The following is a 16,082-nucleotide window of genomic DNA, read 5'->3' as shown; positions in this document are numbered from 1 at the left end:
TCTCCTCCTTTCCCCCTCCCTCTTTCCCCCTCTCCCTCTCCTTCTCTCCCCCTTTCCCTCTCTTCTCCCCTCTCCCTCTCCTTCTCTTCCCCTCTCCCTCTCCTTTTCTCTCTCTCCACCCCTTCCTTTCTCTCTCTCTCCCCCTGTCTCCTCCTTTCCCCCTCCCTCTTTCCCCCTCTCCCTCTCCTTCTCTCCCCCTTTCCCTCTCTTCTCCCCTCTCCCTCTCCTTCTCTTCCCCTCTCCCTCTCCTTTTCTCTCTCTCCACCCCTTCCTTTCTCTCTCTCTCACCTTTCTCTGTCTGCCTCCCCCCTAGGAATGTGTGTATACACACATACATACATATACATATATACAGCATATGTAATCTTCTATATAACATGGATACCCTTGATTGTTGTAAATCAATTAATGGACCCACAGGCCTTTGCAATATTCCTGCTGTGTGCTAAGTAACTTCAGCAACTTATGCCTGCACATATCCCTTGTGATCCAGGTAGACCTGAGAGAATCAAGGCCAGGTAGAGTGGGTATTGTCTAGAACAACACCATCTCCTACCTTGTGACACAGATTTGTTTCTGTCAAACCCCTCTGTGTACTTGGTGTGTATGTGGGAGAGTATTCACTGGCCCAGTTTCTAGTCACATGTTTCAAAGCCTTGGGGCTGGACATCTCAAAGTGATTTGCCACTTGCTGTGTCAATGAAAGATGGATAGAATTTTCCACGAAGTTTTGGGCAGCAGTTACCTATTTCTCATGGCAGTAGCTGCTGCTACATTTTCTGTGTCTTACCTCATCCAGCCTCTTTGGACTAAAAGCAGGAGTCAGCACACTTCTGACCTCTTCCCATCTCTTGTTCCTCAAAAACAAGATGCTGTCAGCAACTGGCTTGGTCTCCATCCCTGACATCTGGTCAAAAGGGACAAGCAAAAGGGCTCTGAGTAAAGCCAAGACAGTCTATCTTTGCTGCAAGATGAGTTTATTATAAATGTCAGGGCTAAAGCCCATCAATGATCCACAAATTAGTAGACTACTTGGGCAGAGACAGAGGAATGATCTAAGGGCTTGCTGTAAATGAGACTCAAGATACATGAGTGAGGGCTAATGGGGTGATCACTGCTGGCTCTGATTCCAACCCTGCTGCAGTGTGCCCTTGATCACAGAAAATAAATCCTTTGTGGAGTGCATTACTCCATTTAGAAAAGATTGATTGAGAGAGCCTCCTTTGAAGCTAGAGACCAGCGGGGCAAATATCTCCTTAGCTTGGCTTTTAACTTCCATAGTTTGGGCAATGGACTGCCCTTCCCTTGGATTTACAAGCTCAGTACAAGAGTGGATTGACAAGTGTGTCTGGATCCAATAAGGAGTGGAAACAGATTGGGGTTGGAGGGTCAGTGTTAGTGGATGAAGTGGGTCTAGTAAGTTTCAACTATTGACAAGCTGTTCAGAGTTGTCCTCTCCCATTCAACCCAGATGAGTTTGTTCATTTCTGAAAGCAACATTAGCTACTGGTAGTAAGGCAGAGTTTTTGGGCTGATAGAGTCAGATCTACCCGTCCTCTTGCCCTGGGATGTTGGGGAGGTAGGGTTGTTAGGAACTTTTCAGTCCAATGGTTTATCTTTAGGTAAGCAATAATACCAGCTTTTCCTTTTAACTGTTAAGTTCTTCTGCCTAGCATAAACTCAAGACTAAATATTTGGTGTAATTATATTTTGTGGATTATTAGGGGGAGAGTTGGATGGAGTGAAAAAAGTCCCCAATGAGAAGTCCAATTTTAAGTTCTGGCTTCAATTTTGTGTGACGTCGGGAAAGTAATTTCATCTGTAATTCACTTCCTTAAACCTTAAGTATCTACATTAATACCTGTAAGGCAGTGTGGCTAAACTCTGGGAATACAATGACAAAAGGAAAAGCTGTTTTTGCTCTAAGGAGCTTAAATTCTGGTTAAGGTGTGCAGGGAGAAAGCACTCAAGGGTCAGGGACTTTTTTTTTTTGTATTTATTTAGTATTTAATTTTTCCCCAGTTACATGTAAAAACATTTTTTTAACATTTCTTTTAAAAACTGGGTTCCATCTCCATTCCTCCCTCTCCACCCTGCCTCATTGAGAAGGCAAGCAATTTCAGATGGGTTATATAAGTGTAATCATGCAAAACATATCCATAATAGTCATGTTGTGAAAGAAAACAGACAAAAAAAAACCTCAAGGAAAAGAAAGTAAAAAAAAAAAGTATGCTTCAATCTGTATTCAGATACCATCAGTTCTTTCTCTGGGGATAGATAGCATTTTTCATCCTAAGCTCTTCAGAGTTGTCATGCATCATTGTATTACTGAGAATAGCTAAGTCATTCACTACTGATCATCTTACAATATTGCTGTTACTTTGTACCCAGTACATTTCACTTTGGATCAACCTATTATAATTACATACCAGAACTCGTTCAGCCATTCCCCAATTGATGGACATCATCTCAATTTCTAATGCTTTGCCCCCAGAAAAGAGCTGCTGTAAATATTTTTGTACATTTAGGTCCTTTTCCTTTTTTTTTTAATCTCTTTTGGGATACAGTGCTAGTAGTGGTATTGCTACGTCAAAGGGTTTAATAGCCCTTTGGGCATTGTTCCAAAATTTCCTATAGAGCAGTATATTTATGTCTCATTTTTTCCAAATCCCCTCCAATGTTTGTCATTTACCTTTTCTGTCCTTTTAGTCAATCTAATAGGCATGACATAGTGCCTCAGAATTGTTTTAATTTGCATTTCTCCAATCAATAGTGAGTTAGAATATTTTTTCATATGGCTATAATTTCATACAGCTTTAATTACTTCATCTGAAAATTGATTATATCTTTTGATCATTTATCAAATTACTCTTATTTCTATAAATTTAATACAATTCTTTATATTTTTAGAGAAATGAGGCCTTTATCAGAGAAACTTGCTTCAAAAAATTTTTTTCACAGTTACTATGGCTAACTGTATTTCTCTCCATCCTATTCCCCCTACCCCTGTTTATTCCATTCTCTCTCACTTGACCTTGTCCCTCCTCAAAAGTATTTTGCTTCTGACCACCCCTTCCCTCAATCTGACCTCCTTCTCTCACCATCCCCCCTTCTCCCCTTCCCTTTCTACTTTGTTGTAGGGTAAGATCGATTTCTATACCCCATTACCTGTGTATCTTATTCTCTCTTTGAGCCAATTCTAATGAGAGTAAGGTTCACTCACTCCCCTTTACCTCTTCTCTCTTCCACTCCATTGTGAAAGCTTTTTCTTCCCTCTTTTTGTGATATAATTTACTCCATTCTACCTTTCCCTTTCTCTTTCTCTCAGTACATTCCTCTCTCATACCTTAATTTTATTTTTTAGATATCATTCCTTCATATTCAACTCCTACCTGTGCTGTCTGTCCATATATATTCCTTCTAACTACCCTAATAACGAGAAAGGTCTCATGAATTACAAATATCTTCCCATATGGGAATGTAAATATTTTAACTTTATTAAATCCCTTATGGTTTTCCCTTTCTTGTTTGCCTCTTTAATGTTCTCTTTAGAGTTGTATTAAAAGTCAAATTTTCTATTCAACTCTGGTCATTTCATCAAGAATAATTGAAAGTCTTCTGTCTCATTGAATATCCATTTTTTCTCCTGAAGAAAAAATACTCAGTTTCGCAGCATAGGTGATTCTTGATTGTAATCCTAGCTCCTTTGCCTTCCAGAATATCATATTCCAAGCCCTCTGATTCTTTAATGTAGAAGCTACTAAATTTTGTGTTATCTTGACTGTGGCTCCACAATATTTGAATTGTTTCTTTCTGGCTGCTTACAGTATTTTCTCCTTGACCTGGAAACTCAAGAATTTGGTTATGATATTCCTGGAAGTTTTCATTTTGGGGGATCTCATTCAGGAGGTGTTTGGTGGATTCTTTCAATTCCTATTTTGCCCTCTGGTTCTAGAATATCAGGGCAGTTTCCCCTGATAATTTCTTTTTCTTTTTTGGAGAGGGGAAGGCAAGGCAATTGGGGCCAAGTGACTTGCCCAAGATCACATAGCTAGTTAAGTGTCACGTTTCTGAGGTTGTATTTGAACTCAGGTTCTCCTGACTTCAGGGCCAGTGCTCTACTCACTGCGCCACTTAGCTGCCCCGCTCCCCTCTTCCCCCCAATAATTTCTTGAAAGATGATGTCTAGGCTCTTTTTTTGATCATGACTTTCAAAGCTCAATAATTTTTAAACGATCTCTCCTGGATCTATTTTCTAGATCAGTGGTTTTTCCAATGAGATATTTCACATTGTCTTCTATTTTTTTTTCATTCTTTTGACTTTGTTTTATTGCTTCTTGGTTTCACATAAAGTCATTATCTTCTATATACTCCATTCTAATTTTTTTTTAAGCAATCAGGGTTAAGTAACTTGCTCAAGGTTACATGGCCAGTTATTTCTGGGTGTGGTACTAAGTATCTGAGCCCGGATTTGATCCCCAGGTCATCCCGACACTGGGGCCTGTGGTCTTACTCTCTGAGCCACCTGGCCGCCCCTAAGCAATTGGGGTTAAGTAACTTGCTCAAAGTTACACATCCAGGTGTTTCTGGGTGTGTGCTAAGTGTCTGAGCCCGTATTCGATCCCCAAGTCATCCCGACACTGGAGCTGGTGCTCTTACTCGCTGTGCTACCTGGCTGCCCCTCCATTCTAATTTTTAAGGAATTATTTTCTTTAGTGAATTTTTGGATCTTATTTTCCATTTGGTCATTTCTGGTTTTTAAGACATTCTTCTCAATGTCTTTTTGGACCTCTTTTGCCATTTGGACTAGTTTGTTTTTTAAGGTATTATTTTCTTTCTTTCTTTCTCTCTCTCTCTCTCTCTTTCTTTCTTTCTTTCTTTCTTTTGGGGGAAGGCAAGGCAATTGGGGTTAAGTGACTTGCCTAAAGTCACACAGCTAGTTAAGTGTTAAGTGTCTGAGGCCGGATTTGAACTCAGGTCCTCCTTACTTCAGGCCTGGCACTCTACTCACTGTGCCACCTACCTTGCCCCTAAGGTGTTATTTTCTTCAGTATTTTTCTGTGTCTCCTTCAGCAAGCTGTTGACTTTTTTCTCATGATTTTCTTGCATCACTCTCATTTGTCTTCCCAATTTTTCCTCTACGTTTACCTCTCTTACTTTCAAAATCCTTTTTGAGTTCTTCTATGTCCTGAGACCATTTCATATTTTTCTTGGAAGTTTTTATTGTATGAGCTTTGACTTTGCTATCATATTCAGAGTGTGTGTTTTGATCTTCCTTGTCACTGTAATAACTTTCTATAGGCAAAGATTTTTTCCTTTGTTTGCTCATTTCCCCAGTCTATTACTTGACTTTTAACTGTTTGTTAAAGTAGGGCTCTGCTTCCAGGGTGGAGGGTGCATTGTCCTAAGCTTCAGGGGTTTTGTGAAGCTGCTTTCAGAGATACTTCTAAGTACTTGTAAGTTTTCAGTTTTTCCAAATGGTATGATCTAAGGAGAGGTGTTTTCTTCTCTCCTGGCCTGTGCTCTGGTCTGTGACCACAAGCACTCTTTTCTACCCTGAAATTGTGAGGAAGTTTCCCTCTCCACTGCTGCCACAAGTTCTGCTATGCTCATGCTCCTCCTCACCCTGGGACTGCCATCCAGGACTGGGACCTAGATCTGATTGTGGGCAAAGCAACAGAATGTAATGTAATGCCAAAAGAAGGCAACTTCCCAGGTTCAAAATACCAGCATAGGTGCTCTCTATTTTATTCAGTAACAAACCCAGAACAGAGAAGATCAAAACATGACATCATTCAAAATACAGTATTTACTAAGTATGATTAAATAATCTCCAAGTACTACCCCACTCCAGGACCTTCCAATCATTCAATCAATTACAAAGTCTCTGTTCTAAATACTTCTCCACCCCTAGGCTATACCTTAATTAAGTCCACCACAAAGCCCCTCTTCTCAAATGGAGATTAGTTTCCAAACATAGGTGAAGTACCTTCATTTGTCAATCACAGAGCACAATAAGGTCAAAAGTTCCCCACCCCTGGATCACAATTGAATCTACCCCAGAGTTACATCAAGTTTAAACACAGCACTTAATACCCAAATGGAGGTCTTTTCTTCATCTTGGCACGAGGCAAGTTCTCAGCAATCTTAGTTCCTGGGGAGACAAGGCTTAGCAAGGCCATAAGATACATTGCCAGTCCCTTCATGAATTTATCCTCTGTCTGTAGAACAGTCCTAGAACCCCTGAACACATTAGCAAAGCCCTCTCCCAGGATTTCTGTAAACATACAACAAGAAAATCCTTCTTCAGGGCTTCCGAACCAACAGAAAGGCTCCCAGACCCCTGCAACAACAGCACTGTCCCTCACCAGTGGACAGTATTCACTCTGTCTGCAGGACAGTCTCCAGACCCCTGCAACAACAGTACTGTCCCTCACCAGTGGACAGTATTCACTCTCAACAACAGTACTGTCCCTCACCAGTGGACAGTATTCACTCTCTGTCTGCAGGACAGTCGCAGGCCTTCTTAACCAAATGCCAGGTTCCAGGACTTCTTCAACAGGACAGTCTTTCACCAGTGGACAAATCTGGCAAAATAACATCAAAACAGACAGACAAAGTACCAGCAAAACAGCCATGTCTCCTCAGTCCTTGGCAGCTCAGGGGGCAGGTCTCAAAAGTCCAGGGCAATTCAAAGCAGCCACCAGCAATTCTCTTAGCCTCTCTCTCCCTCCACGAGGTGCTGCTTCCAAAAAAAAAGATCTTCCGCCTCTCTCTTGTCTCTCCAAATCTACATCACCAGCTCCTCCCAATTCAGGACTTTCTTTTCACATCAACAAGCCCATCCCACAGGTGGGATTAACAAACTCTGGGTTTTAATACAATCAATTTGAAAACCAAGCCAATACAGGGGAATCTTTAATTGCCATTACTATCACACAGAATCCTGCCTCAGTGCTAGCAAAGAAATTCCTATAATCTCCATTTAACCAGTTTCAACCCTATTACCCATTTGTGGGCTGGGAGCCCTGGAAGCAGCCACCACTGCTGCTGATTCAGTCATTCCCAAGGCCTGCTGGGGCCAGCCTGAGCTAGACTGCTCTACTCCTACCCTGGAAAGACAGAGCCTTTCTACTGAGCTTCTAAGTTGTCCCTGGTGTCTGTGGACTGAGAGGTCCGGAAACTGCCATAGCTACCAGCAGTTCAGTCACCCCAAGATCTACTCTGGGTTCTCTGGGGCCTGGTCTGTGCTTGTCTCTCAGCTTGATGCAGCAGACCTTTCCTGCCGACCTTGTAAGTTGTCTTGGGCTGGAAATTTGTTTCACTTTGTCTTTTTATGGGCTCTGCTGCTCTAGAATTTCTTTAGAGTCTTCTTTTAAAGGTATTCAGAGGGTTTTGGAGGAGAGCTCAGGGGAGTCCCTGCCTTCACTCCACCATCTTGGCTCTGCCCTGAGGGTCAGGGACTCCTAATCTTTTTTGGTGTGTGTCATGGACCCCTTTGTCATACTGTCAAAGCCTGTCCTCAGAATCATGTTTTAAATCATTGAAGAAGCCAAATTTACTTAATAAGTTAAATCTTTTAGATTGTAAGCTCCTTGAGGGCAGGGACTGTCTTTTGCCTCTTTTTGTATCCCCAACTTTTAGCACAGTGTCTTATTTTTTTTTTTAAAGCAGTTGGGGTTAAGTAACTTGCTCAAGGTTACACGGCCAGTTATTTCTGGGTGGGTGCTAAGTGTCTGAGCCTGGATTCAATCCCAGGTCATCCCGACTCTGGGGCCGGTGCTCTTACTCACTGCGCCACCTGGCCCCCCCCCCCACAGTGTCTTACTCAATAAATGTTTATTGACTGATTGAAATATCAGTTGGAGCTGAGCAAAAATAAAGATTGAATTTTTTCCCCATCCAAATTCACATATACACTGAAATCTATTCATAAAACACTTGGACCAGAGCATTAAGGAGAGACTTCCCTCAGTAAAGGAAATAAGAGTTGAACCTTGAAAAAGAGTTGGAAAGTGGAATATCATATAGACAGTTTGACTAGAACAGAGTGAGTCCCTGTAGCACAGTAATGTGAAATGTTTGAGAAGGTAGGCAGGGCCAAACTGTGAAGGACTGTAAATTTAAGCTAAAGAGACTGTATTTTATCTGGGAATTAAGAGGGAACTTGTGGCAGTTAGGTAGTATAGTGGATAGAGCAGCAGCCCTGGCGTCAGGAGAAGCTGAGTTCAAATCCAGACTCAAACACCGTGTGACCCTGGGCAAGTCACTTAACCCTGACTTGGGCCTCCAAAAAAAATCCAAACAAAAAAAGAGAGGGAACTGCTGAAGCTTCTTGAGTAGGCTGACATGGCAGACATCTATTAGGGAGGTTATTTGACCCCTTTTGCAGCAGATGGATTGGAGAGGAGGAAGCCTGTAAGTAGGGAGACCAACAAGGAGGCTAGTAAAATAATCCAGATGGTGAGGCCCTTACCTGGGGTGGTGGCTGCATGAGTGTAGAGAAGGGATAGATGAGAAAGAAACTGAGAAATAGAGTTGGCAAGACTTGGCAACTTATTTGGATACAGGGGTTAAGGGAGAAGGGAGACTCGGGGATGACCTCCCAGATTCGAACTTGGGTGATTGTAACAGTGGTGGTTCTCCTCAAGAGAAACTGGAGAGTTTTGAGGAAGAGGAAGCTTTGGGGTCTATAATGGGGAAGAGAAAACTGGGCTATTGTGAGAAAAACTAGCACTTATATAGACAGCGCTTTAAGGTTCAGTGAAATGCTTTACAAATATTATCTCATTTTATCCTCATGACAATCCTGAAAGGGAAGTGCTATTATTATACCCATTTTACAGACAAGGAAGCTGAGGCAGACAGGTAAGTGACTTACCTAGGGTCACAAACTAGTGTCTGAGTGAGGATTTGAACTTAAGTCTCCCTGACTCCAGGCCTAGCACTCTAATGAGATATGAATGGATAGGTAGCTAGATAGATAGCTGTGTGTATGTGTACAAATCCAATACATTGTAAGCCTAATTATTTTATCCAAAAAATAGAACTTTTCCTTTAAATTTGAGATTTTTAAAAAGTTTTCCTTATCTCCAAAGGTAATTTGGTTTCTCTTTTGTACCTTTCATCCTCCCTCGCCTAACCCCACTCTACCACCAAGGAAGCAAACATTTGTTAAACTCAGTTGGCTGTACTAGATGGCTTGTGAGGTCCCTTCCAGCTCTCTGACTATGAGCGCTGGGATCCCGGCAGCTATCTTTGCACAAGTGGTAGTTATCCCAGGGTCCATTTCATCTGTATAACTTTGGTCTCTGCTGTGTCAGGATTTCCCTTTGAATACTATTTCAGGAATCAGAAGGCTTGGGCTCTATCTCTGAGCCGGCTTCCAGATATGTATTAGACCTTAAACAGGCCACTTCTGCCTGGGCCTTGGCTTTGTCTTCCATCTCTAACATTCTTTCTATGAGACTAATGTGTATGATTATTGATGCTGTTGGCATGTTGGCTCTTCAATTTTCATCTGTCTCATTCTCCTTCATATAGTTTATTCTTAATTTTACGTGGATCGCTCACTTTTTCCATGGATCATGGGAAAAAAGACAAATCAACACTCTGTAGAGAGCTTGAGCAACAGGGCCATAAAGCAATAGAAGGGCGAGGTATGAAATGGGATTTGAGGGGAAATCCAACTCTCCTGATATTTACAGCAAATGTCTTGCTCCTTAGACAAGAGGCTTGATAATTTAGCCAAAGGCATACAAAGACTTTATTGTCTATCTAGTATTGGAAAAGAGTCATATTTGGTGGGGGGGAGGAATATTGAGGTCCTTGAATCACTCCTCTGTTTCAGATGGCTAGTGTAGATAGCATTTTTTGGTATATTCAGCCAGCATCTCTCTTCACTGGAAACCCCATTGATCTATTACACCTCACTACCAGACCTTCCTTGCTAATCTCTTGATATATAGGAGATAATGAGAGCAAACTGGGCCATCAGCCAATGCGTTCTCTGAATGAATGATTCTGATTTCATCATCTGCCATGAAGTGCCTAGGAATGATTTTATTTTTTTAATTTGAAAACAGTGGGTTCCAGTCACATTTTACTGTTCTATTTCATTTATTTTAATTAATGATTTGAGAATTAGATATATCCAACACATGTGCTATTTGAAAGCTCAGGCCAATATTTTTGCTTCGGAGAAAGGAACAACCTTGGGCAACTTCCCTCACCAGTGAGACTCTATAGTAAATAGAAGTCACTGACATTACGTCTCAGGAAATTATTCCCTCAGGGTCTAGTGGTCTCTGGCTCTATGGTTTGGCATGGTTAGAAATGTATATAAAAAATAAACCCAGCTAAGAGCTTGGGATCTGCTTTAGTCCCTAGAATTGATAATGTCTGGGGCAATGGATTGTCTCCTGAGCTATGTATTAGGGGAAATAAAATGACTTGTCCATGCCCATGACTTCATACTTGGCATATATTTTGTATTTATTTGTATATGTACAAACCCCACTCCTGTCCCAGCCTGGGATGGTTTCCTAAGGGACACCTCTGAGGCTTTGAGTGTTTATAGGTGGAGGAAGGGATTCCTAATTGGCTGAAAGAGCCTGCATAAGTAAGGAAGAGACTTTTTGGAATTTAGAGTCCTAGTGGGGGGGTAAGAGGGTAGCTAGATGGTGCAGTAGAAAGAGTGACAAATCTGAAGTCAGGAAGGTGCATCTTCCTGAGTTCAAATCCAGCCTCAGACCCTTACTAGCTGTGTGACCCTGGGCAAGTCAATTAACCCAGTTTGCCTTACTTTCCCCATCTGTAAAATGAGCTGGAGAAGGAAATGGCAAACCACTCCTATAGCTTTGCCACAAAAACCTCATGAAGAGTCAGACATGACTGAAAGGACTGAACAACAAAGGGGACAAAAGGAATTCCAGAGAGAGGTGAGCCAGAACTTTTGAATTGAATGTGGGACTTCTCTCCAGAGCTCCAGGCATTTGGGGAAGTTGGCTTCTAACATGTCTCTGGATTTCTAGCACCTGAAGCACTGCTAAGAGGAGATGCTCCATTCAGCCCCATCATTCTTTCTCCTTAGTTGAACTGAGATATTATCTTGCCACAAAAGACCACATTTACTCTTATATTCACCTGTCTAACTCTAACCTACATAAAATCTCCAGTTGCTGTTTATTGCTTACTTTGATAAAGAGGTTGACTAGGTATTGGTGATTGTCTTTTGTGTGATCAGTTTGGTGGGAAGGAGAAAAGCTGATGAGAAGATATTTGGTGTTAACCACCCCTTTACAGCAACCATGGAAAGTAGTTTTTACAGTTATCTCTTCCACATCTGGGGGTTAGGGCCCCTGCAATCTGGAAAATCCCTGTAAAGTTTTTGGCTCTCCCTTCTTACTAGAGTAGTCTGAATTTTTCTTTTTCTTTTGTAGGGTGTTTAGAGTACCTTATTGTAAAATTTGGGTTGATAATATACAATACTATACATATATTTTATGCATTTCTGAGTTTCTAAACTTTTCTGAACTCAAAGTCAGAATACCATATCCTTAGCCTAGACATATTGAGGTATGGTAGCTAGATGGAATTCTAACTCAATATCCCTCTCCAAGATAGGAAAGTGAAAGAATAATCACAGCAGCCAAGGCTGGGTTGGATCTTTCCTGTTCCTCCTCATCTAGGCTTTTGAAAGTACAACCATAGCCCTCCACTGACTCTCCACAGAGGTAGAAATCACAATCTCCCTTTGGAGATGTGGAATAAGGCTTTCCAATCCCATCTCAGCCATCTATCCATGCAACTCTCAGGCCAGGAATCTTATACTACATGCATCCATATCTGTATTACATGTGGGTTAAAGAGTAAGTCCAGGGGCTGCCAGGTAGCCCAGTGAGTAAGAGCACCGGCTCCAGTGTCGGGATGACCTGGGGATCGAATCCGGGCTCAGACACTTAGCACCCACCCAGAAACACCTGGCTGTGTAACCTTGAGCAAGTTACTTAACCCCGATTGTTTTAAAAAAAAAAAAAGAGTAAGTCCAGAATATGACTATGTACATGTTGTACATATATACATACACGTTGCATTTCCTTAATAGAATATAAGCTCTCTGAGGGCACAGACACCTGTTTTTGTATTCTCAGCTTCTGGCACAATATATGGCACATAGTAGAGGGATTAAAAATGCTTGTTTTCATTGAATTGAATCTCCAGAATTATAATTAAAACTCACAGGTAAATTAGAGGGTCAATATAGGAAACATAGGGAAATGTATTTACTACATAGGGATAGACCCTGGACCTGTGATTTCTTTGGAATAGGGAACTCCCAGATGTGGAAAGTCCCTTTAACAATGCAAATTGGCACCTTTTCTCCAACTTATGGTTTGAGAGAGTTTCCTAGAGCAGAGGTAACAAATACTCAGCCAAGTGACCCACAACACTCCCAGCCTGAATCAAATTAAAATGTAATTGGGAAATACTTAACAAAATAAAAATACAATAAAACAGAGATCATGTTAACATGTGGTTTTCTAAGTCCCTATGAGACCCACCAGGCCCATATGGACCCATTTCTATTTGGGCTTGTCACCACTGACCCAGAGCGCTGTGAGATTAAGTGATGCTCTCAGGGTCTCAGAGCCAACATGTATCAGCAGTGGGCCTGGTTCCAGGCCTAGCTCTCTTTACACTATTCCATGTTGTTTCTCTGTCGGTACAGCAATAACAATGCCACAAACAATGTGATGCAACAATTATTGCATTGTAAAATGTACAAAGCTTTGTGCTAGGAAATGGTGGGAGGTAGAATATTAGATAAAATATCATCCCTTCCCCTCAAGAAGCATAGAATCTACTAGGGACAAGGTTGCTAGGCAGAGATTGCTTAATATACAGTATTACCTAAGTACATGGCAAAGTTAAAAATTAAGTGCTGTGTAATATCTGAGGAGGAAGGTTACTAACCATCCCAGGAGAACCAGTCAGTCAGTCAACAAGCACTTAATATAATCTGGCCCTGTGCTAAACTTTGGGTATGCAAAGGAAGGCAAAAAACAAGCATTCCCTGCCCTCGGGGAGCTTATGTTCCAATGGGGGAGGGGAGGCGGATAGCATGCTGACAGCTAGGTAATGCAAGACACATTCAGAGTAGGTGAAAGGGAACCTGGGAAAGAATGGCATTAGCCACTGGGGACTGGGGAAGTCTTCCTGCACCAAGTGGGATTTGAACTGAGTCTTGAAGAAAGCCAGGGAAGCTAAAGGGCAGAGCATTCCAGGGGTCAGGTAAAGACAATCCTAAGGCATAGGAGGGTGGACAATGTGCTTCAGGAACTGCAAGGAAGTAGCCTGGCAGGGTGGAGTCATAGAGTACATAGAGGGGAATCAGGTATAAGAAGTCTAGAAGATAGCAAGGGGCAAGGTTATAAAGAATTTGAAATGTTAAGATGGGTATTAAGATGGGAGCCATGGGGTGATACAGCCAGACCTACATTTTAGGAAGGGGAGGCAGCTAGGTAGCTCAGTGGATAGAGCACTGGGCATGGAGTCAGGAAGACCTGAGTTCAAATCTGGCCTCAGACACTTACTAGCTGTGTGATCTTGGGCAAGTCACTTAACCTCTGTTTGCCTTAATCCACTAGAGAAGGAAGTGGCAAACCATTCTAATATCTTTGCCAAGGAAACCCCAAATTGGTCGAACAACAAAACATTTTAGGAAAGTCACCTCCCAGTATTTTCTCTTGCAGTCCCCCATACCTGGAAAGCTCTCCCTCTTCCACGCCAAGTAACCTCCTTGACTTCCTTTAAATCCCCAGTAGGAAACCTTCCCCAATCCCTCTTAATTCTAGAACTTTCCCTCTTTTAATTATTTCATATTTATCATGCATATAGCTTGCTTTTTTTTTTTGCCTTTTGGAGGACAATTGGAGTTAAGTAACTTGCCCAAGGTTACAAAGCTAGGGGTGTGTGTGTGTGTGTGTGTGTGTGTGTGTGTATTAAGTGTCTGAGGCTGGATTCGAACCACCCAGGTTCTCCTGACTCCAGGGGCCTGCACTTTACTCACCGTGCCACCTCCCCAACTCCTTATAGCTTGCTTTTTATGTATTTGCTTGCATTTTATGGCCCTCATTAGACTGTAAACTTCTTGAGGGCAGGGATGGTCTTTTGTTTCTTTTTGTATCCCCAGCTCTGAGCACAGTGCCTGCCTGGCACATATAATAAGTGTTTATTGACTGAATGAATGAACCATGGCAGCTGGTAGAGGATGGATTGGAATAGGAAGAGACTTGAGACAGGGAGACGAGCCGGACAGCCATTGTAGCAGTCCAGATGAGAGGTGATGGGTGCCCCAAGCAGGTGACAGTTCCTCTTTGTTGTGTCCACATCTGAAGTATTGTATTCAGTTCTGGGAACCCTGTTTTAGGAAGGACATTTATATGGTGGAGAGTGTCCAGAGGAAGATAACAACCAGAGAAGACAAAGGGCCCCAAGTCCATATCACATGGACATCAGCCTAAGGAAATGGAGGTGCTTATCGTGGAGAAGGGAAGGATATAGATGTCTGCAAGTACTTGAAGGGCTGTCATGCAGAAAAAAGAATACAGTTTGTTCTGTTTAGTCCCAGAGGGCAGAACTAAGTGTGGAAAATTGCAAATTAGGAAATAAAGATATGACTTCCAGGAAAAGCTACTTAACAATCAAAGCCACCCCAAAATGGAATGGGATGCCTGAGGAAATAGTGGGTGATTTTCAAGCAAAGTCTGGATGGCCACTACTCAAGTTCATTTTTTGGGGACATGGATCATTTTATAGTAGATGGATGCCAAGGTCCTATCTAATTGCACTTCTCAAGTTCTATGAACCCAAATCCTTTGATGCCAAATCCCATCACACTTCCTTTAATATTTGCACCATCTACTTCACTGGGCTGTACAAGCACTGGATAAAAGCACATTATTACTAGGAAGGATGCTTCACACAGAGGAATGTGGAACTGTGGCAAGAACACTAGATTCTGAGTATGGACTTTACCATTTTACTGCCTGTATGACTGCAGGCAAGTCACCTAGCTTCTCCAGGTCTCAGTTCCCTCATCTGTAAAAAGAAGAGGGCATATTACATGATCTCTAGGGTCTGTTCCAGCTAGAACTCTATGCTCTAAATATCCCACACCCACCCCCCCCCCCGGAACTTTTATTCCAGTTCACCAACAAAGTACATGTCTACAATCCTTCAAATAGTCCCCACAGAATATATAATGGAGGTTGGAACATGCAAAGAGTGCCTCAGATGGTATCTTTCCGAGAGGACGGTTAGAGGACCTTGCTCCTTGGAGTCATGATAATGTGTAAGAAAAAATGCCTTGGAGAGACTGGAGTATGCCTAGACGTTCTGTCACTGGTTCTGGTCTGCCAGTCACTTAAGGGACGTGAGATTCTTTTATTGGCTGAGGAGCAATTCAGAGGGTCATACGGGCTGGCACCATCTTCCGATTGCCTCAGTCCTTGCGATGGCCTTTTTCTCTCCTTTGTTGTCTGGGGAGAGGTCGTGCTGTAAGGACATAGACTTGTTGCTTTCTCATCAAGAAAAAGGGCAGTGGAAACCCAGAATTTAGATTCTAAATCAGGTTTTGCAATCAGACCGTCATCAAAGCTCTGAGGAGCTTTTTGGATGAAGGCCATCAGACGCTGAGATATGAGGACTTATCTAGAAGTCATGCTGAATCGGGATACATACTTGGACTAGTGTGATGTAGGAAATGAGCCAAGTTAAGAGCCTGTCTCCTCAAGACTAAGGCAGTGGGGAGGAAAATGTTTCTACATTTGTTCTTACCGTTTCCATATTTGTTCTCACTTCAAAATGAATTTGTACCGTGTTTCCCTGATAATAAGACCTATCCCGAAAATAAGCCCTCCCCTTACTGTGTAAGATTCCTCTAAAATAAGCCCTCCCCTGAAAATAAGCCCTATTGAGATTGCTACTGTAGTGAAGGTGATCCCCCGCGCTACACGCTATATTACGGTACCCTCTGTATGCACCGTCCCCCCCCAGTCCCCGTGAAATGCACGCCGTGC

General features: G+C 42.2%; 1 protein-coding gene across 1 annotated transcript in view; it reads right to left on the bottom strand.

Annotated features, from left to right (window-relative positions):
• TBXAS1 (thromboxane A synthase 1) overlaps positions 1–16,082 on the bottom strand; it is a 245,327-nt gene that overhangs the window by 137,834 nt on the left and 91,411 nt on the right. Inside the window, exon 5 of the mRNA XM_069087345.1 lies at positions 791–907. Within this exon, the coding sequence (XP_068943446.1) occupies positions 791–907 (117 nt within the window). The remainder of the gene's footprint in view (positions 1–790; positions 908–16,082) is intronic.

This window comes from Petaurus breviceps, unplaced genomic scaffold (genome assembly GCF_028583685.1).
Source record: "Petaurus breviceps papuanus isolate PSGF00001 unplaced genomic scaffold, PetGlider_PUasm1.0 181, whole genome shotgun sequence".
Taxonomy (NCBI): domain Eukaryota; kingdom Metazoa; phylum Chordata; class Mammalia; order Diprotodontia; family Petauridae; genus Petaurus; species Petaurus breviceps.
This window is presented reverse-complemented; position numbering and strand designations above follow the sequence as displayed.